The sequence below is a fragment of the Antechinus flavipes genome, chromosome 3 (assembly GCF_016432865.1).
Source record: "Antechinus flavipes isolate AdamAnt ecotype Samford, QLD, Australia chromosome 3, AdamAnt_v2, whole genome shotgun sequence".
NCBI classification, from domain to species: domain Eukaryota; kingdom Metazoa; phylum Chordata; class Mammalia; order Dasyuromorphia; family Dasyuridae; genus Antechinus; species Antechinus flavipes.
The window spans coordinates 79,221,751-79,245,119 of record NC_067400.1 but is presented as its reverse complement, the minus strand read 5'-3'; the positions used below and the strand labels follow the sequence as shown (position 1 = coordinate 79,245,119).

General features: G+C 34.6%; 1 protein-coding gene across 2 annotated transcripts in view; it reads left to right on the top strand.

Moving 5' to 3' along the window:
• The window catches only part of PARD3B (par-3 family cell polarity regulator beta), a 1,324,210-nt gene that overhangs the window by 1,176,057 nt on the left and 124,784 nt on the right, over positions 1–23,369 (top strand). For both annotated transcript variants that reach the window (XM_051983714.1, XM_051983713.1), the window contains one exon: positions 9,172–9,307. In XM_051983714.1, coding sequence (XP_051839674.1) covers positions 9,172–9,307 — 136 coding nt within the window. The remainder of the gene's footprint in view (positions 1–9,171; positions 9,308–23,369) is intronic.

Sequence of the window (23,369 nt, the reverse complement as noted above, 5' to 3'; positions counted from 1 at the left end):
ATAACTGCCACAAGTGCCAGAGGGAAGCCTCTTGGGCCCTCCTCGAAGTTACCAATAGGATGGGGAGACTGCTCCTACATATGTAATTGGAAGGATAAAGGAAAAGAAACTTGGTCTTCCCTGCTAATGCAAGTAAAGGTGGGAGAGCTGGGCCAAAGAATAAAACAAGAGGAAGCATGAAGAGTAAAGAGCAGCTTGCTAGGCTCTGATTGGAAATGTGAAGATCAGGATATGGGAGAAGCAAACTCAGTGAGAAGGAAGGAAATATAGGAATATATGGGAAGATCACCAAAATCAAAGTCAGGAATGTAAAAAAGGCCATTCAGATTAGCAATCTGGGGTCACTGATACAACATATCAGGGTCAAGGAGGGTTGGGGAAATACTGTGTTTCAAGTTAATAGTGCAGAGAAATAATAATAATAAGGACAACAGCACTTATAATACCTACTATGTGCCAATTGTATTATTATTCATTTGTTTCAGTCCTGTGCAACTCTTTGTGACCCCACTGGAAATTTTCTTGGTAGAGATACTGAAGTGGTTTGCCATTTCCTTCTCCAGTTCATTTTACAGATGAGGAAACTGAGGCAAATAGGGTTAAGTGATTGGCCCAGGATCACACAGCTAAGAAGTGTTTGAAGTGTTTGAAGCCACTACAAGTCTACCTACTGTACCAATTAGCTGCCTGGCACTGTCCTAGGTACTTTAAAACATTATCTCATTTGATCCTCACAATGACTATGGGAGGTAGAAGCCGTTATTATCCCCATTTATATTTAAAGAAACTGCAACAGAGAGATTAAATGACTTACCACCATCTCTTTTTCAAGAGGTAGATAGCATGCTTCATCACTGGTTATTTGGAATTATGAGTAATCATTGCATTAGTAATAGTTCTTTTAAACGTCAAAGTTGTATTGTATAGTGTTATTGTGTAAATTGTTCTCCTGAATCTGCCTATTTTATTCTTTATCAATTAATAGAACTTCAGAATGGTTCATTTAAAAAAAAGATAAAGTGACACCCAATATTACAACAATATTTGGGGTGAGATTTGAATTCCAGCCTTTCTGGCTCCAGACTCAATCAGTGACAGAGATCTTCAACAGATTATTATACTTTATAGTCTCTCCTCCTCTACCTGACCCTGATACTTCTTGTGGACTGAAAGAATATCATAGATCGGAGACTCAGGAGAAATGGGTCTTGACTCTGTCATTCCCTTACTGCCTGCTGTTTAGTAAATTGCAAACCTTTCTGTACCTCAATAAAGACAAAATGAGATACTATTTGGGAAAGTTATTACTGGTGATAGGTGGTATTAGTGATGGTTTTTCTGATAGTGTGAGTGGTATGGTTGTGCTGGTAGTAGTAATAGTAATAGCATTCAGTTTTCCAAATATCTGGTTACTCAATTTTTGAGCAGCTCTTGTGATCAGTAATAAACGAAACTTAGTTGAATTCAAATTTCCTTGTCATAAAGATATTTTAGCAGTCTAGAGAAATCCTTGACCCTGCCTACAACTCAAAAGCCCATGCAGGAAGAACCAGCACTTTAATGAAGGCCTGACAAATTGCATACAAGTATGTAACTCTATGTTAAATGACAGGTTGTCATCATCTTATGTGACCTTGCCTGTCATACTACATAGTGTGGTTAATCTATTCACTGTGGGCAAATTAAGCCAGAAATGATTTCTACCACCAATGTGAGCTTCCACACCAATGTCATACAGAGAAAATAGCAGTGACAGCCTGTCACCGAGGTTGAAGCCAGAAACCATGCCCACAAGGTAGTGGCAGTGAATACTGAAAAGAGTTGGCAAAATTCATCCTGAAATTCAAATCACAACTTAGAGTCATTCATTCATTCATTCGTTCGTTCATTCAGTCATTCATTTGTTCATTCGTTCATTCATTTGATAAACATTTATTTAGTAAACTTCCAAAGCATTTAGAAAAGATCCACAGATTCAAAAAGATATATTCTCTATCTTTAAGAGCTGCTGCTAGCTCTTAGTTTCAGATGGCACTGGCTCCAGCAATGAAAACCTTCTTGGCCAATGTACTTTTTGGAAAATGGTAATTCTCTGTAAGTAATTGAGGGCAGAGGAAGTCAAAGTGCACTACTTTCATAACCTCTTTGAATATTCACACTGGGTCTAATCCAAAGCTATCTGAAATGAAATTTGAATAATAGTTATTAAATTCGTTTTAATCTAAGTGAGCCCAAACAAAGTAAGTACATCTTTGTGATGAAATGTTAATTAGTTGGAAGTATCAAAGTAAATGCTATGGTTATAGTTTTCACTAAATCTGAAATACTTTGGAATTAATGATACTTAACAGAGCTAAAAAGGACCTTTTCTGCTTATATTTAAGAAAAAGAATGGTGGGATTGTTTTTTATTCCTTGCCTCATCCATAACTCAGTGAGTTTACGTAGCACTTAACAATTCACAAAATGTTTTTTCTCCTGGCAGTCTTCTGACATGTGCAATATTAGTTTTATTATCATCATCATTATTAATATCATTATTATTGTTGTTGTTGTTTTCGTTTTAAATATGGGGCAACCGAGAATAAAAACTACTTGCCCAGGCTCAAAGCCCATATTTATTCCATCCCAGGTCTTCAGACTCCAAGAGGATTTAGCATCAAATGAAATGTTTTCTTCATTACAGTAGAAAGTAAGCAGTTCTCTTCCGAAATATGCCTGTATATGCCAATAAAACTGCTCTTCCCAGAACCTTGCTTTGGTCTCTGAGAAGAGGTCACAAAATAAGAATGTGATCAAATTCTATTCTATAATCAGCCATCAGTGAAGATGAGCACAACAGTCTGTCAGGTGTTTTGAAAGCCTGACTTCCACTTTTGAGAAAGCCTGATGTGGTCTTTCTAAAATACAGCTCTCTCTTGTCCTGCCAAATTTGAAGTTAAAAGCTTTGATCATCTTTGAGTTGTTTAGCTAAAAAAAAATCAAGTTATGTTGACAAGTATTTTCCAAGAGTACAAAGGTGTTTTTACTCATCCCACATTGCTTTATAAATGCCAAAAATGATTTTTAATCATCAAGCATCCCTGAAAATTCTCTTTTAATAAATATGGAGAGTTTCATAGCATTGTATGTAGGGTGAATCCAGTAACAAATTTCTTCTTCCCAAAGAGCATCTGCACTTAGTACAGAGTTTATCATATGTAAACGAGCCCCTGAGTAGTGAATTCCTTTACCCATAATATTATTATAGAATTTAAATGGTAAGCATTAAGATTTCCATCTTTGTAAAGTTGGCAAGCAGTTTGAAAGCTAGAATTAAAATTTTAAATTATCTTGACAAGAGAGTGGTTAAAGATTGATAGGAAAATGCACAAAATTCAGAAAGACCTTGTCAGTGTAGTTAGGAATGAAAAACTAATTACTAATAGAAATTAAGGGGCAGGAAAATAGATATAAAATCAGATTTAGAAGTCATGACTAACCATATTTAAAATTTATGTATTGGATACAGATATATATTAAAGAAGTCTAATATTAAAGGAAATAATTCTTTCATTACACTCTGAATTTTAGCTTAACATTTTAAGAAAAAGAATGGAATATTGGAATGGTTCCAGAAGGGAATAATAATTGGTTCTCTTCTCAAAGAAAATTGTGGAGAGTGGTATGGAATATACAAGGGGAGAATATCTGTATGTAGTATTGTATGTATTCATTAGTTTTTGTTCTTTGGTGGTGTGAGGAAAAAGGAGGGGCTGCACGGTTTGTGTTTGCTACATGTGTGTTAGAGCTTTCTCTTCTAAATTTTCTTACCAAGCCTTATTCTCCCAGCTGGTAATTGATGACCAATTCAGAATCTCTGGAGCTGGTCCAATCCTCCAGTCCAGCATAGATCTCTCATCTGCCCAGATTTCTGGGTAGAAAATTATCGTTCTCTTGCTCAAGAAGAATAGCAAAACATCAACAATAATCATAGTTTTTGTTTCTGTATCACTTTATTGTTACAATGTACTTTTACATGCATCATCTCATTTGATGTAGCATGTCTAGGAGTTAGGTAGCACAGCATCCATTATCTCCACATTAAATATGGGGAAAGTTTAGAATCTTTAAATAAGAGGACCTGTATTCAAATGGTCACTTTTCCCTTTGCAAATTTGAGTTAGTAATGTAATCTCTATGAGTATCAGGTTCCCTATGTACCAATTGAAGTATTTAAACTAGATGATTTCTAAGACTCCTTTCAAATCCCAATCTGTGACCTATGACTTACTTTCCAAACCCATAATAATAAGTTTGTGTGTACCAGTTATGGTACCTGGTACATAAAAAGTATTTGTTTTTATTTTGTCATTTAATTCATGTCCAACTCTTCATGACCTCATTTGGGGATTTTTTGGTGGCAAAGATACTGAACTGGTTTGCCATTTTTTTCTCTAGCTCATTTTCCAGATGAAAAAACTGAGACAAACAGGGTTAAGTGATTTGTCCAGAGTTACACAGTTAGTAAAAGTTTGAAGTTAGATTTGAACTCAGGAAATTGAGTTTTCCTGAGTAAGCCTAACACTCTATACATTTCAGCACCTAGCTATCCTAAATATTCTAGTTAGTCAATTATAAATTTATAAGACGACTTAATTACAAGTAACCTTAGGTGAGATATGCTTATATACACATATATGTGTCTGTGTGTTTGTGGATTACAGTATCAGTTTTAGAATATATACTCTCAGATCTAGTCTTTACCATGTATGTATAATTTTTAGTATAGGTAGCACAGCATCATCTACAATAGGATCATACATTTAGAGCTGGAAGAAACCTCAAAAGTATTCAGATTTGATCCCTATATTTTACAGATCAGGAAGTTAAGGCTCGGGTCTTCTGACTCCAAAAGCAGTGATCTTTCTCCTGTACCTTGATGCTTCTCATTAAGTTTTTATATTTCTTAGATGTCAAGTTGATTTTAAGGGCTGTTAGGTAGTACAATGGATAGAACACCAGATCAGGAGTCAGGAAGAACAGAGTTTAAATTTGAATTCAAACACTTACTACCTCTGTGACTCTAGGCAAGACACTTCCCCCTGTTTGCCTCAGTTTCCTCATCTGTAAAATGACATAGAGAAGAAAATGGCAATTGCCAAGAAAACTCCCAAAAGGAGTCACAAAGAGTTGGACATGATAAAAAACAAAAACAAAAACAAAAACAATTGAACAATAAAAAAAAATTATCTTCTCCATCCCCACCCCTAAGATACATACTAAAAAATACTAATATCATTCCAATGGTATTATATTAAATTAGTATGCTATATATAATGAGAAATGAAAAAAAGGCACATGTGTAGTTACCATTTATTACTTCATCTATTCTAACATACTCTAACTCTTGAGTAAGTGAGAGTAAAAGAGGCAAGAGAATGTCTATTGAGTTTGGGTTGGGTTGAGTCTCTCACTACAGACTTATGCATGAGATCCTTATATAGACATGTGGGAAAAGATACCCCTTGACAATAGGAGTAAGGATATAGTGCATTTTATCCTTAGATGGTTTTTATAACTTTAGGGGGGTTTTCATGTTTTCTTCTCTGAGTCTAGGCTGCTTTTCTGGGGTAAATAGGCATGTTCTTAAAAGCTATAGGGAATTCCCTGAATTCTAAATAGCTGAATTTGTTTTCCTTCCTTGTTCCCTATACTTGAGAACTACAATCTGATCAAACCCATATTTTTTAATTTATGTATTTATAGGCATATGGGAGAATGGTTTACAGGCAATGTATGATTTTTCACCACAAATATAGGAAAATTGCGGAATTTTTTTTTAATATTGCCTTATCAGTTTCTTACTTTTTTTTTTTATTACTGATGACTTCATTCTGTTTGAATTCAATGCTTCAGTTTCTTTGGGGTAAACTAATAGATTATGTATGCGATATTTGCACAGCATTGATTGAATTCATCTGGTGAGTTTGAATGTGGTTCATATATTCACATAATTGTCAGAAGCCAAGTTGAAATTCAGAACTGTTGCATGAGCATTGGATCGGGAATCTTATTCATCTCACATTACTCAACAGTGAGTGAAGCTATTTTATAATATAACATTACTTTTTATGCCTGTCTATGGTTTAAAAAAAGGAATATTGGTTTTTTCTTCTTTTTCTTAAATATTGAAGCAAGTTTTTGTTGGGGTTTTTTAATAAAACACTGCAGTGAAGCATAGTAGGAAACTATTTACTTGTGGTTTGGAATGATTTTTAACATGTCTAAATAAAAAAGGATCTGCAATATTGGAGGTTTGATTTTTACCAGAGAAATAATGGGCAACTAAATTAATAAGCTTTCATGAAAAACCTTTTCCTGGGTACTTCCTCATTACTTTGGATTAGAAATAGAAACTATGGTCCTGCCTTCTTCAAAGTCTTTGTAATCTAAATAGGGAACACTCCTCTTTTAAAAGATCTGAGCCATTATTTTTCCCACTAAGATTCACAGATATAATTTGCATCTCTTTTTGGCAACACCAAGATGTAACCAGGTTGGTGCCTTTAATGGGCCTGCTGTGACATTTGTTGTTTAAAAAGTGAATATAATAGATGTCCTTTCTCTTTGTCCATTCCCAGCCTCCAGTTCTTGGCTTCTAAAAAAAATCAAATATAAAATCTGGGGGCTTAATAATATCAATAGCTGAATAGTACTAGAGGGGTTCAAAGCATTTTTACATACATTATCTTATTTCATCTTAATGACCAAACTGAGAGGTAGGACGTCCAGATACTCTATTTGATAGATGAGGGAACTAAAGCACAGAGAATTTAAGTGATTTGTTCAAGATCATACAAGCAAGGTCTTCTGATTATCAACTGTTTCTGTTACCCTAGCGAGGCGGTATGTAGAACTGCTGGTCTCAAGGGTCAGCAAATCTGGTTTCAAGTCTTTGCTCTGACACTAATGATGTGAGGTTAGCCATCTCACATAATTTCTCCAGTTTCCTCATCTGTGAAGTGCAGATATACTGATACTCAGTACCTCTCAAGGTTTTGATGAAGAAAGTGTTTAGTGAACAAGCTATACCAGGTGTCCCAAAAATCTTAGTGCAGTTTTTTCCATTTTCATGGCTTAAAACCGGTCTAAGACTTTTGGAACATCCTGTATAATTTTGGTTTTGATGATGTCATCAATTTTGTTTTTATCCTTTTATGATCTGATCCACCCTCTAATGAAAGGAAATTCTATTCCCTCACTCACCTTTTGATTGGTGTGACATATTAATTTCTCTTTCCCATACCTGCCTTATTTATTATACTTTGGGTCAGCAGCTATTCCCCTCCCCTATCTTCTATGATTAATTCTTCCTCTTTATCTTAGAGAACACAGAGAAGCAGGCAAGGTAGAACTGAACTAAGTAAACTTTTAGTAGGATAGAGCCTCCATGAACCATAAGAAAAATGGAGGAGAAAACAAGTTAGGGGGGAGGCATAAAGGCATAAAATATGGACACATGACAATCTGATTTTTTGCCCTTGGCTTACCTCACTTGCTTCACATAAATGCCACAGCTCACTGGTTCTGCTCAACTCTCTTACACTCTAGATTTTTTTTTTTTGCTTTTTTCATTCCTTTCTTAGCTTTACTCCTTACCTCCTAACCTGAAAATTCTGACTCTTCTATTAAAAGGTAAACTATCTCACACTAATAGACTTGAGAGACAAGATGGTATAGGATTCCGAAAGATATGAGTTCAAGATATATATATATATATATATATACATATACATATATATGTGTATATATATATGTATGTATGTATATATACTGGTTCTATGTATCTTGTACATCACAAGCAATATTCAATTATTCTTAGGTAAAATTTGTATTGGTAAAGGATGTTTATGGGAGATACCTACATCGGTGAAATCACAAATCCCAACAAACAAAAAAGAAAGAAAGAAAGAAAGAACTGTGTGGGGAGCCAGTTTAACTTAAAAGATAGAAACCCAACCCTAGAGTTAAGAAGTTCCACCTTTGATACATACTGTCATTGCTAAGATACCCCCACAAGGATTATGAAGAGTTGGACGTGACTGAAAATGACTGAAAAACAAAAAAACTATGTGACCATGAGCAAATTATTATCAGTATCCCCTGTAACTTTCTTTTTAAATTTTTAAAATAGTATTTCATTTGTCCAAATACATGCAAAGATAGTTTTCAACATTCATCTTGTAAAATTTTGTACTCCAAATTTTTCTCCCTACTTTCCTAAATCCCCGCTCCAAGATAGCAAGCAATCGATATAGGTTAAATGTGAAATTTTCTAAATATATTTCCATATTCATCATGCTATACAAGAAAAATCAGGTCAAAAAGGGGAAAAAAAGCACAAGGGGGAAAAAGTAAATAAACAACAACAAAATAGGTGAAAATAACTATGCTTTGAGTCACATTCAGTCTCCATAGTTCTCTCTCTCAATGGATGGCATTTTCCATCACAAATCTATTGGAATTGCCTTGAATCATCTCATTGTGATTTAACTTCATTTAAACTTCTTTTGACTCAAGTTTTCTCATCTGGAAAATAGGATATCTAGCTTCCAGGGAGATAAATAGAAATCAAATTAAATAATACATATAAAGTATTAAAAAAAAACCTTAAAATTTATGAATATTCACTGATTAATACTAATTTTATCAGTATTATTATGTTAATTAATGTTAATAATTTTCTTATTTATACTTTCCCAGATGAATGAAATTATAGATTTGAACCCTCTCCCCCCCTCCAAGAAAAAGGAATGGACTTTTACAAATCCATAGGGACTTTCATTTGGAAAAATAAGATAATTGGGCAATGTGAAAATATACTCAAGCTCTATGGTTATCTGATCAGAAGAAAATATGTTAAATATTTTAATCCCCATAAGAGGTCAGGATATTAACTGAATATCCCACTCAAGAAGTATATATTATTTATAAGCCTATTTTTAAAATTTGCATTATTATTTTTATCTTTTCTCTGCCTTATTTGAATGGCATTGTGAGACTTTCTAAATTCACAAAGACCCATCTCTATAAAATTATAAGCCCTTTTGACAAGTAGAGCAAAAATCAAGTTTTCAACAGTGTTGTGCATTTGTATAAGCATCTTTTCATGAAGTCATTCATTTTCCAGTGGCCGCCCCACAAGTGGATGTGCTGACCGAATCCAGAAGTTACGGAAGGAATACCACCAAGCCAGAAGAGAAGGCTTTTCTTTATATGAAGATGAGGAAGTAAGAGCAAGGCCTTCTGATTATGAGCAGCATTGGGTAAGTTTCTACCTGGTCCTAATTACAGAAGTCTTTCTTAATATAAAAGTTGTAAATGCACTGTACTCTTCAAGGAATTTTCCAGTTTCTAGCTGTATCAAGTTAGCTTAAAGACTTGAGTTTCAGAGACATGGAAATTTTGCAGACAACACCCTGACTTCTCATTGGAATTGTTTACATATATCAAACCACACTAACCTACAGTAGTTCCTTTTAATTGCTCTCATATTTAGCCTGCTGCCACCATCATTGAACCTGTATACTTGTAGATATGGGTAGAACATATCTCCATACGTTAGCAATACAAGGAAATTAATTCCTACCTTCTGGATCTAAGTCTTTGCCTTCCATATCTTGGGTCACAGAGCTTTGAGTAAGCAAGAATAGATAATGCAAATAATCCATCTTCAATAGGAAGTAAAAAAAAATAGTTGAAGTGAGTCATCATAATTGATGTGAGGAATCTATTTTTCAAATAGAGGCATCATTGTTTGCAAGTATTATATATTGAGTTTATAAATTGACTTTTGAACAATTCATACTGATGATTGCTCCAGAATCCTGTGAGAGTCTTTGTTTAGAAGTAAGCAATATTTTTGATCAGAAAGAACTTTGTATGTCTTGTCATTTCAAATCCTTTACCCTTCAGGGGAACAGAAAGATTTATCATAAAATTCTAGATGGCTGTCTGCCATAGGTTTAGTTACATGGAGTGGGAAGGATATCTCTCTCTCGTCCTCTTCCTCTGCTTTCATATAATGTAGGATATAACATAGCATTGGGCATCCCAACAGATTTGAGACTTCTGGGGAACAAATGATCATATTTTAATCATCAAGTCTTTGTTCATAATACCACCAGCTCCCAACTTCTTCCCAAATCCCCCTTTTCCCTCCTCCAACCCCAAAGTTTCCTATGTTGTTTTTAGTTAAAAGGCACTGGTGTTCTACATGTGCCCCAAAACACCAACTTCAGAGAAACTAATACTATTGGGGAAAGGAGGAGAAACAAAACAAATGTTTTAACCTTCTTCATTAATAAACAAATCAAAATGAAAGCAATGCCCTTGTAGAGGAGATACAGACTTTCAATTACTCATAATCCTACGCATCATTATTGAGTTTTTACTTCGGGTGGGATGGGGGTGGGGGATCAGATACGAACACAGACAGCTACAATATATAATATTACTTGATGAGCATATTAGAGAGTTTAAAAACAGTACTTTTATGTTAGAAACCAACAGGCAGTGATCAGAGATGGTATTTCTGTTAGATGCTAGAAATTCAACAGCAAAGGGAATGAAGATCCTTCCAGGCATGGGGAATTATATAAACAAAGGCATGGAGATACATTGCTGAGATCACACTCTCAGACCTAAAGGGGCTAGCCAGTCTAGTCTATATCTCAGAGAGAAATTGAGCCCAATTACCTACTTGCTTTCCTTTAATTTTCATTTTCAGAGTATTTACAGAGTAAATGCTCTGAAGTAATATCACTAAATAAACTTGAGGTTTGGTTTTTTAAAGACTAATTTTGGCTTCGCAACAGTTATCCCAGAGTAAATTCATTGACCAGATGGACCTCTTTAAATCATGAATCAAGTAGCAGTTCCATCCAATCAATATGTCCTACTAAGGACTAGGGATTTGATCCAGGTACTGAGAAAAGGAGTTGGCACTTTTAAATAAATCATAATTGCTATTAATTTTATCATAAAAAATGTCAGAATTGAATAGGTTTTTTTTTTCAGAAAAAAAAATACAGACCCTGGGATCTTGCATAGAAAGGTATATTTAAAGGGACAAGCCTTACTTAAATTGGTCCCCTTTAGGGTTAGGTTAGCTCAACTCTTAAAGCAAAATGACACATTCATAGATTATTCAGCCAACCAGAAGAGGCTTATTTAGGTATAGCATAGAAAGGATATAAGGACAATGAAATATTTAACTTAGGTAGACTGTGCACCCCTCTTGCCTTAGCAGGGGACTGTAGGATAATTCAAGTGGTCTTGAAATATCCAACAAGGCTAACAGACCTAGTTCTTTATAGGGCCTTTTTATGACCTAAGAAACAGGAAGCATGGTTATGCTGGGAGAAACTCTTTTGTGTGTGATTATTAAAAATTAGCCTTTTTATATTCATTTTTTTTACTGAAGCTTTTTATTTTCAAAACATATTGCAAGGATAATTTTTCACCATTGACTCTTGCAACCATGTTCTAATTTCTCCCCCCCCTTTCCTCTACTACCTCCCCTAAATGGCAAGTAATCCAATATATGTTAAACATGATAAAAATATATGTGAATCCGATATAGGCATACATATTTATACAATTATCTTGCTGCACAAGAAAAATCAGGTCAAAAAGGAAAAAAAAATTAAAGAAAATAAAATTCAAGCAAAATTCTTTGTCAAGAAAACAAAAATTTCACTTTTAAAGAAATGAAAATGCTATGTTATGATCCACACTCATTTCCTACAGTTCTCTCTCTGGGTGTAGATGGCTCTCATCATTACAAGTTCGTTGGAACTGGCCTGAATCATCATTGTTGAGAAGAGCCACATGGGAGCAGCTCTTAAGTTTAGGAAAGCCAATAGTTAAATTTTCATTGTGAACATTTAGATTTCAGAAATCAACAAATGATACACATCAGGACTTGATTTATTGTTTCATTGATTATTCAGACTTAATAGAGTATGAGGATTGTGTTAATAATTCAGATTAAACTTGCGTGTGTCATACACGCTTTTTTTTTCCTTTTCAGAAAGCCAGTTATTAAACATTTACCAGCACATTTTTGCCAGAAAGCTACATCACCATTGCAATAGGCAGCCAGGAAGCTGTACCAAGGGAGGCAAGGCTTGAATCTTGGCTCTCTAGACCTAGAGAAAATTTTGTCACCTTTCAGGGAAAAACTAGAGTGATGGAAATCTCATGGATATTAGTCTTCTCACAGACTGGTGAACATTCACTTTTGATCACAATTTCCTCACTGCCACAAAAAAGAAAGGAAATTGTCACAACACAAGCCTGATCTTGCTTTAAATTAAGACACAAAGGCAGAAGATGATTCTCTGAATTGAGCATCTTATCTCCCACCTTCAGCATTTGTATCAGCTCTTTCCCAGTACAAAGTACCTACTAATGGCCACCTTTCAGGTACCAACTCCTTTAGGTAAGTTTCTCAGTTAGAAGCCTTCTCTCCAAATTTTCTTGGAGAGCACTATTTACATTTATATTCTGTCTCATCCTATTTAGGATCTCAGTGATCCAAGAACATGTCAACAATTAATTAATTAATAATAGCTAAAATTTACATTATACTTTAAGATTTGCACAGATCTTTACATGATATTTCATTTGAGCTTAACAAGCCAGTAAAAGCTGTTATTATTATCCCCATTTTACATAGGAGAAAACTGAGTCTGTAAAGAGTTAAGTGATTTTATATAATTCCCCCTCAGTGCCTAGCCCAGGCATCCTAGTGATTAACAAATATTAGAAGCTAAGCACATTGAGAGTAGGGATTATTTCAATTTTTTGGTCTTTGTAGTTACAGAAGCTAGCATTGAATAAGTACTTGTTGATTGGCTGATAAGTATATAAGAAGGCAAAATAATGGATGAAGAAAAAGTAATAAAGTCAGGGAGAGCTTTGGGTCATACTGTGTGTGTGTGTGTGTGTGTGTGTGTGTGTGTGTGTGTGTGAGTTTCCCATGCTTTGAGTAGTTTGAACTTTGTCAAGAGTGGCCAATGTTTCTGTTTCAAGGAAAATAAGTTTTCTGTCCAGCTGGATTCTAAGACATTGCATCCTCACACCAGAAAGCCCACTGTCATAAAAGAAGGGGGCCTTCATTGTGCTGGAGGTTTTCCAATGTGTATCTTTGAAATCACAGGCACTCTTCCCTCCTCTCCCCCCCTTCCCAAGCTAAAGAAAAGCATTTGTACCTTCTGCCCAAGAATTTAAAAAAATAAGCCTGGGAAACTTGACCACAATGGTGCAACCCTCAGGGACTGCCAATGTAGTGCTTGAGCCTCTTGTAGAATCCTGGGGGGCAAAGGACATGAGAATTCACATTTCATTCCTGTCAGTCAAATCCTTCCATTAAGGCAGAACTTTGGGAGCCAAGTATGGTCACTTTTGAAGAATACTAAACTCTTCAAAGTTATCTGATAAATAAAGGTCATACAATACACCTTTTTTTTTTTTGATCAAATGCCGCCCACTGCATCTCTGTGGGTCCAGAAATGGGCACTGACTTTAGTCTGAAAGCTCACAGGACTTATGTCCATCTGATTAAGATGACCCTCAAGTGTTCTTTCACTGACACCATAACACAACAGAATTTCTGATATTCTGACTTGGGGCAGGAGAAAAGGAAAGAATTATCTCACAATGTACTTTAAAAAAAAAAAAAAAAAGGATAAATTGATTAAAATACCCAACAGGCTTAAAAGCCAGTATTGTGAAAGTAATCTCATGACAGGCAATCAGGATCCATAAATGTTTTAAAATGAGGTCAAAAATTCATCTTAAATAAGGCTGCTATTCTGTCTATATCCCTCCCTGGGTAGTCCTTTTTTTTTTCCTCTGTTCTTCTTTGTTGTTTTCCATACAAATTTTTTTTTTTTTTTTACCAAGAATTCATTCCTTCCCATTTCTGTCCCCCTCATTCAGGGCTCGAATTCGGTGATGCTTTTTTCCCCTTTTTCTAAGGAGCCCTTGAATTATTCAATTCACTCTTTTAAAGTAGATAAATACACGCAGATTGCAGTGTTTGTAAAATCTCACTTGAAACTTCAAGATTCTTTTCAGTTGGTCTGTTGGGGAATTTGTTGTTTCATTGTTGGTTTGTTTTTCCTCCTGCTGTTTTCCTGTCTGTGAAAAGCTATGGAGCCAAAGTCACAAGAATTAGATGGTGGCAAATGAAATAGCTTAGCATGTTTTTATGGGCCCAATTAAGCAGGCTAGATATGCTAGCTGTGAAGTGTTAATATTTGCCAAAGGAAAAAGAAATACCTGTTATCTGTGTTAGTATTTTATTTTCTGGAAAACTTGTTAAGACTGTCACAGGCCTTTGACAACTGGCTGCCTTTCTTACATTCTGCTGGAATGTAAAGGTTTGTTGCTTGAATACTAGCAAAACAAATAACCTATGAGTAATTGGAGAAATCAGTAGAAATTTTTGGCAACATGGCTATCTTTTTCATTAATTTTTCAGGGCCTACATCCTAGGTAATGTTTTTTTTTTTTAGAATTTCTTTCAATAAGCAGATAAATTGGAAAAGTGTACATACGTGAGGGGTATATAGATGTATGAAGTTAGAAAGGAGAGTGTGAGTCTAACCATGTTAAGGGGGGAATTGGATTTTAATAACTTATTTGGTTACTTAGGTTAGTAATCTAATAACTAATGTGGTATTATCAAGAGATGAAGGTTGGAATAGTGGATAAAAAGTTTTCCTTAGAAGCAGGGAGGGCTTTGGGTCATACCATATGTGTGACTCTGGGCAATTCAATTAATCTCATACAAGTTGCAGAGTAGGTACCAATATGGATTAGTCCAAGGGCAAAACTCACTAAGCATTCTCTATATCAATGAAATCACAAGTCTAGTCCACATCTTTAAAAAAAAAAAAACTCTTATAGGCTGTCTACAGAGTTTTTGGCCATAGCAATTCTGAAAATGTAGGCGTGATCCTACCTTTGGGGTGAAAATTCCCATACCAATACAATGTTAGAGCCTTGGAATTCTCAAGAATGATATTGCAGAGTTCATTCCTGGTTTTACATCTTCTAGTCCCTTAAGGTCCAACTTCTTAAACTGTGGTTCATGACCCCGACATGGGTCTCATAATTGAATGCAGTGATAAAATTATGATTTATTATAATCAATGTTTAATTTACATACCTATGTTATATACCTATATATATCTGGAATCATATAAAAATTTCTTGGGCAAAATGGGATCACAAGTGGAAAAACTTTAAGAAGCCCTGCCTCAAGGTAACTACAACCTCAATGTAGAGATGATGGGATGAATAAACTAAATTCTGCTTGCCACATTTTAGGAAGAACATTGGCAAACTGGATCAGGATGGTGGAAGAACTAGAGGCCATGCCCTAAAAACATCCATAGGGATATTTAGCCTGGGAAGAGACCATTTAAAGGTTATATAATAGCTTTCCTCTGATACTTGGAGAGCTGCCTTTTGTCTTCCACAAAATTAAAGAACTGAGGACAATAGCTAAAATATTTCCACTATATATAATGAAACTCTTTCTAATAAACAAAACTGTCCAAAAGGCAAATACACAGTATATAGAATTCTTTCATTGTTCATTATCAGGCAGGCTCTGCTTGACCATTTGTGAGGTATTCTCTTGTGGAAAATTATATCTTATACCTTATGCTATTATATATATATATATGTATATGTATATATATGTATATGTATATATATATATATATATATTATTGTTGTATATATAATACATTATATATTGTAATGTTTTATGTTATACCTTATATCTTTGCTCACTCCACTTCATCCTCCACTTAGCTACCACAGTGATTTTTCTAAAGCCTATGTCTAACTATGTCCCTTTCCTTCTCAATGAGCCTTTTAGTGGATCCCTGTCACTTTCAGGATCAAATAGGAAATCTTCTGTTTTATATTTTAAAGATCTTTATAAATTGGTTCCTTATCATCTTCCCAGTTTTCTTACATTTCCCTTTCCTTTATACATACTATGATCCATTTACATTGGCCTAGTTGCAATTCCTAGAGGACTACAATCCATTTTCTATCTATATGCATTTGCATTGTCTGTGCCTCTTACCTGGAATTTTCTGTCCTCTCTCCTTTACCTTTTAGTTTCTCAAACATGGTTTTCTTCAAACCTCTACTCACGCTGTATTTTCCTAATAGTCTATCTGATTAAAATGTAAGTTCCTTGAAAACAAGGACTATTTTTGTCTTTGCATTCCCAGTCTGGCACATTATAACTGTTTACTAAATGTTAGTTTGCAAACTGATGTTAGATTTTATAAAATACTTTCCCCATAACAACCTTAAGAGATAAATGGTACAAGTATTGTTAACCTCATTTACATAGGAAGAAACTGAGTCTCAGAACAGAGTGGTAACTTGTAGAGCATCACATTAAATATCAAAATAAAAATCTAAAATAATATTTCCATTTTTCCATGTTGCCTCTAAAATCTTAAAATGATAATTGAAATTAACTTTATGGCATTTTAAAAACACTAAGTGAGAAATAAAATTTGATCATCTATATTTACATTATAAAGCAAGAGGTTCTCAGTCTGGGGATCTATGAATTTAGATAGTAAAAAAATTTCATCTTAATTTTCACAATATTTAAACTGAAATATAGAATTTCTATTTATTATGAATATAGCTAATAACCTTTATTCTAAGATGGAGTACATGGAATTCTCCAGACTAAGGAAGGGGTCCAAAACACAGACACAGACACAGAACACACACACACACACACACACACACACACACACACACACGCACACCTCTGAAGTAGGAAGAAAATAAAAGAAATTAAAGAGGAAAAAAAAGTTCTGGTGTTATGTTTACTATTAAAAGATTTCATTTTTTTTTGTTTTCTGGGAGAAAATAAAATGTTTCACTTATGGAAGTCATGTCTTCTTTTCAATATTACTCTGTTTGGTAGAAAGAAGAAATGTTTAAGAGGAATCTGTAACTTGCAATGTGGACGTGTTATCTTCCAAAATTTAGTTTTTAAGTCATTTGTTTGGAAGTTGGAATATATTTTCCAAAAAAGGAATTTTCTAAATGGAAAATTTCCATCCCACAAAAGCATTTTTAACTCATAACATAGCTGTATTATAAAACTAATAATACTTGCCATAAAACTAACCTGACAGTTTAAAGGTTTAGCCTAGAGAAGAAATAAACATTTCTTTACCCTTTCCTAAGCACAGAATGGCCCTAAGGAAAATTTTTTAATATTTAAATATTTCAAATATATATTAAATTTTTAAAATATTAAAAATAAATATTAAAATTTAAATAAATTAATTTTGTCTTTACCACCCTCTCACCTCCTTTCCTGTGTCCCTTTCCTCAAATCCCAATACATATCCTTCTTCTAAGGTATCCTTTTCCTGGCATAGACTCTGTACCATAGCAGATCATAGAGCCCACCTCTCCACAAATTTCATTATAATTTATGACCTTTTCTTAAGTCACCCCTATTATAACACCTATTCCTCCACTGCAACAGATTTCAACCAAATTAGGAGGAAAATGAGCCTATTTCAAACAAGTATGTTTGAACCTTCTCTGATTCTTCCATTTCTTAAAAGAAAATATTTCTCAAAGCAATTAAATTGACAGTTGATATAATTTTTGGTTCTTGAAAAAAAATGAATCAATTTCTATGAAATGAGAGAAAGTATTTGGGAGCAGGGGACTGTGGCTCAAGTCTGTTCTCCTAAGCCATTCTTGCTTTTTATACATTTTTCTCCTTTTCTCTACTTCTAAATTCAAACTTTATCTAAAGGCTCCAGATTTTCTTTTCTCAGTGGTTCTCAAAGGAGGTGGTGCATTGAAAGGGAAGTTAGAGGGTGTCGAAGCAGCATCCATTTGTATGCATATGGAGAATTTGTGAGTTGGCTGTTTGTCTTTCAATAATTGACTATATATCTATTTTTAAATACTTCAAAACTCCTGTCTTCAGCTACTTGAATTACTCCCTAATTCTCACTATGTAACTTTTCTCCAGTCCAAGAGTGTTGAAAGAAATCCAAATGGATGTACTGAGTTTCATCAGTTCTCTGTTAAGATTTAAATAAAATCATTCTTGCTCATGCTATAGCCAAGCAGCCTGGCCTACCTCTGGCTCCATTCCAAACCTAAATAACAAAAAGGGGAAGGGAAAGTTCAGAACTACATTATTTTTCCATAATATGTCAAAAAAGTTCTATGTTGTACTTACATTAGAATGAAAAAAGAACTCTTTGTGCTCTTAATGAGCAATTAATTCTAGCTTCAGGATGTTGAGTTTAGAATAGGTTAGGCACCCCCAAACCACAAGCGTTTGTGTTGGATCATGGTGAAAAACCAAAATTCCATCTTCTAGAATAATAACATTCTTTTCTTCTAGTGCAATGGGAGAAATGACAATTTTATATAATATGAGAAACCATAGCAGAAACTCCTATGAATTCCAGATTTCCTAAAAACTCTCAGAATTGCTTAAAGTCATGCATTTTAGATAATTACAGAGAAATTCTGGGAAGAAAAAATAGTGTTTTTATATACTCCAACTTCAAATGAATAGGTATAAACCCTGAATAAGTAGAGATCAAAAATACATATGTGTATACATAAATCTATATATAAACTTACTATAATGAGGGTGAAAATTCCTTATGAAATTAAATTTAACTTTTAAATTTAGTGCCTTAATAGTGTTCTAGGAAACATTAACTTCCTTTGTTCCAGTTCCGGTTGTAATTAACCTGAGTCTTCCAATGGTTACTCTAGTTCTTTGAGTTTGGGGAGCATTTGGGCTTAAATTCATTCTGGAACATAATAATACTAATCTTTGTCAAATAGGGAAAATTGAAGTACTGGAAAAACAAAGAAAATTCATTTTTCTGAAAGAGACAGAGAAAACTTTTCTGAACCAGAGAACTTCTGAAATGCTAGTAACAGAGAAGTATTGGCATTGGGTTCTCTACCAAAAGAAACATTCTGAGAAATAGTTTTATAAAATGTGCCAGTCCCTGTGACTTTAAATCACCCCAAACTTTCCCCTAATTTCTTCTTTTTCCTTTTTCATTGTCCTATTTATCAAGCTCTGGTCCTTCTTTGCATTGCATTTGTACTAAGTACAAAGATTGATGCAACTGAAATTAAATAAAGCAAGAACGAAAAACTTTGCTTCTCATTCGTTCCAATAACTGAACTAAAACAAGAGCACGTAACATGCTAAGTTATTAAAACCATTGGGAAATGTTTTCCTTTCTCCTTTCTTAAAATAGTCAAATACTTCTGGACTAACTCCATAATTCCTCCTGTACAAGAGTTACCTCATGCCAGGTTCTCTCTCACTCTGCCTGTTACCAGATGACTCTCCCTTCATTTGGGGCAAAATCAAACGAGAAAAGAAAAGTCCGCGAAGCCAATTCATTTTTTTTCCCCAACTTACATGCAAACATACAGCAAATGTGTGACAGCTGCTACCGTCATCCATAGGAACATGAGCAGAGAGAGAGGGTGGCGGTGTTGTATTGGAGGATATTAATGTTTGGAAGGTTTCCCTCAAAGAGTAGCAGTAGGGAATAAGGCCGAAGACATTCCACTTCACAAGCTGATGTCTCTTTCCTAATGAACCTTCTGGCATGTTTTCCAAGAACACACTCCCCTGAAACATGTTGGGATGCCATTGCTTTTCAGCATTTTGTGCCCCATGGTGCTAATTGCCAGATTACCAGATTTGTGTCTAACAGCAGCCCTCCATTTTCATTTTCATCCATTTCTTTCCTTTGCTTCATCTATTTAGTATGGAAAGAGTTTTTTTTTTTTAAATTTTCCATGCACTCCTTCTAAAACTAACGCCTAAAGTTTAAATGTCCCAGGAGCATTGTCCCAACAGATGGGGATGGAGAAAAAGGAAGAGAGAGAAGGAGGGGGTGAGAGAGAAAGAGAAGGGGAGAGAGACAGGAGAGAGAAGGGGAAGAAAGAGAGAACCGAGATAGAAGGAGGGAGGGAAGGAGAGAAGGAAGGAGGGAGGAAGGGGGCAGGGAGGATAGGAGGAGGGAGAGGGAGAAGAAGGGAGGGAAAAATAGAGAGGGAGAAGGAGGGAGAAGAAGGAGAGAGAGGGAGAGAGGGAGGGGGAAGAGAGATAGACTAAGACAGAGACGGGGGGGGGGGGGCGGGGGGAGAAAGAGACAGGGGAGGAGGGGACATATATGAGTTGAACTTCTCTGACAAAGTAACGGGAAATACAGAGACAAAAAGTAATAGTTGGATAGGTAAACTAGACACCTGGTATATCTGGATTCCAGTCTACACCGGGGAAAGTACTGAAGGACAGGTCTGATGCAGGTGAATCTGGAAATGCAGGTTTGAGATTGGAATGAAATGAGACACTTAGAGATCATATAACACATAAGGTGCTTAACCTGAAAAGGGTTTGTGGGTAGATTTCAGGCAAGGTCAATGAAGTTGGATAACAAAAAACAAACAAAAATACATTTTTATTTTAATTTAATTAATTTCCTTTTTCAATTTTACATATTTTATTTTGTGCATTTAAAAGCGTTGTTCTGAAAAGGGCTCCATAGTTTCACCAGACTTCCCATGGGATTCAAGATATAAAAAAAATGAAGAAACCATTATCAAACAGCAAATGGAGATTTATTTAACCATTGTAGGGAAAGGATAGTTAGCAGTGTTTAGGGAGATGAAGCCACCTTCATTTCTACCATGCAAAAATTACTAGAACCACAGGGTAAAGTGACTTTGACAGCACTGGGACATTACTGGATCTAAGGCACACTGATTCCTTGTGGATTGACCTCCTTTATATCTTTACACTACCAGGAAGATAAACTCATAATAAGTACTTAAATACTTGTTAATTGACTAGCTACACTCTCCAAGACAGATTCAATACATTTTAATGAAAAACTAGCTTAACCTGCAAGGGGATAGGGCCCTAGGCAGTGGTAGGCAGTCCTCAAGGCAGGATCCTGCCATATATGACGCATCCAAATTAAGGAAACCTTGGATCTTTTTGAATATCTGAATGTCACAGAATCATAGAATCATGCTCCAACAAAAGTTTGTGGGCATTCTGTTGTCCAGATGCCTATTCAATATGAGTTGCACTAGATGATTTCTGAAGTAATTTCTGAGATTTCATGAATTGTGGTAACAATAACCAATAAGAATAGTGGCCAGTTTTTAAAGGTATTTGATATTTATAAGAGTAATTTAAGAAAATGCTATGAGATTTAAGAGTTCAAAAATCTGTTTGCCTTGATCTCTATAATTATTTGAGTAGTGGGTTGTTTTTTTTTCACATCTTAGTACATAAATTGTTTTCGAAAATGGTTTTACTATTTTGTAACTCCAGCAATGATGTATTAATATGAAAAAAAACCCCAATGTACTAATATGACTGTCATTCCACAACCTCTCCAACATTCATCATTGCCATTTTTTGTCATCTTTGCCATTTTGTGGAGTAGCAAGTCTAACCTCAGAGTTGTTTTGATTTGCATTTTGATTTTGATTTGGAGCATTTAATTGTAAATACTTTTCAATTCTTCTTTAGAGAACTATTTATTCATATTCTTTGACTACTTAAGTACTGGGGAATGGTTATCAGTCACATGTATTTATGGTCTATTTATCTTGGATACAATCCTTATTAAAGAAATTTGAAACAAAGAATTTTTTTCCTATTAAACCATTTCTTATCCTAAGTGCATTAATTTTGTCTCTAAAAGCTTTTTAGTTTTATGTAATCTAAGTTATTTATTTAAAATTGCCTCTATGGTTTTTTGTTGGGTTTTTTTGGTTAAGAATACATCTTCTACCTATAGCTGTGAGAAAGATATAGTCTCTTCTTATTTTTTCGCAGCTTGGTCTTTTAATATTAAGGTTTTATATCCACTTAGAATGTATAAAAAGAATATGTTGTAAGATGTTGGTCTAAGCCTAATATCTGACAGATTCTCTGCTTTCTAGTTTTACTAGCCTTTTTTAATCAAAAAAGGAGTCACACACACAATTTGTTTTCCACTTTATCAAACACTGAATTATTATGCTCTCTCTCCGTGTCTCTCTCTTTCTGTTTCTGTCTCTGTCTTTGTCTGTCTGTCTGTCTGTCTGTCTCTCTCTCTCTCTCTCTCTCTCTCTCTCTTTCTCCCCTCTCTCTTTTTCTCTTTCTTTCTCCTCTCTCTCATTTTTTAACCTATACCAAATGGTTTTGATGACTGCTTCTTTATAATACAGTTTGAGGTCTGAAAGTGCAATTCCCTCTTTATCCATATTCCTTTTCATTATTTACCCTTCCCTACTATCCCCATATTCTAGGTCTTTTGTTTTTATAAAGTTCAATAAAGTATTCCCTTGGAAATTTGATTATCATTATAGCATTAAAAGTATAAATTAACTTTGGAAATATCATTTTTATATTATTATGACCTAGCCATGAGATCTGAATATTTCTCCAGCTATTTAAGTTGTTCTTTATTTTTTAAAGTTGTACTTCATAATTGCAACTACACAAATCTTTTATAAGCTTTTGTAGATCAGTCCTCAGATAATTAATGCATTTAAAGTTATTTGAAATGGGATTTCTATTTCTATTTTTGCTTCTTTGGTTTGATAGCATTATATTGAAATATTGTTGATGGTTTTGTTTTTTTGTTTTTTTGCTGAGGCAATTGGGGTTAAGTGACTTGCCCAGGTAAGTAGGGTTAAGTCACATAGGTAGGAAGTGTTAAGTATCTGAGGCCAGATTTGAACTCAGGTCCTCCTGACTTCAGGGCTGGTACTCTATTCACTGCACCATTTAGCTGCCTCAGTATTGTTGAAGATTTATTTTGTAGCCTGCAATTTTGCTGAAGCTGTGATTGCATCAATTAATATCTTCACTGATTCCCTAGGTTTTTAGTATGTCATTATAACATCAGCAAATAGGGATGATTTTCTTTTCTTCTTTCCTGTTTTTATGACTTTAATTTCTCCCTCTTGTCTTGCTGCTATTGCTTGTATTTCCAGAACTTTATCAAATAATAGTGGGGAGAGTGAATGTACTTGCTACATTTTCATATTTGTTAGGAAGGGTTTTATTGTATCACCATTGCATTTAATCTTTGCTTTTAGTTTTAGATGGAGAGTGTTTATGATATTTTTTTAAAAGTAACTTTAAGCCTATACTTTATAGATTGATCCTCTCTGACAAATTAATGGGAATGCATGGACAAAAATAACTCTTGCATAGGTAGACTAGACACCTAGTATATCTAGATT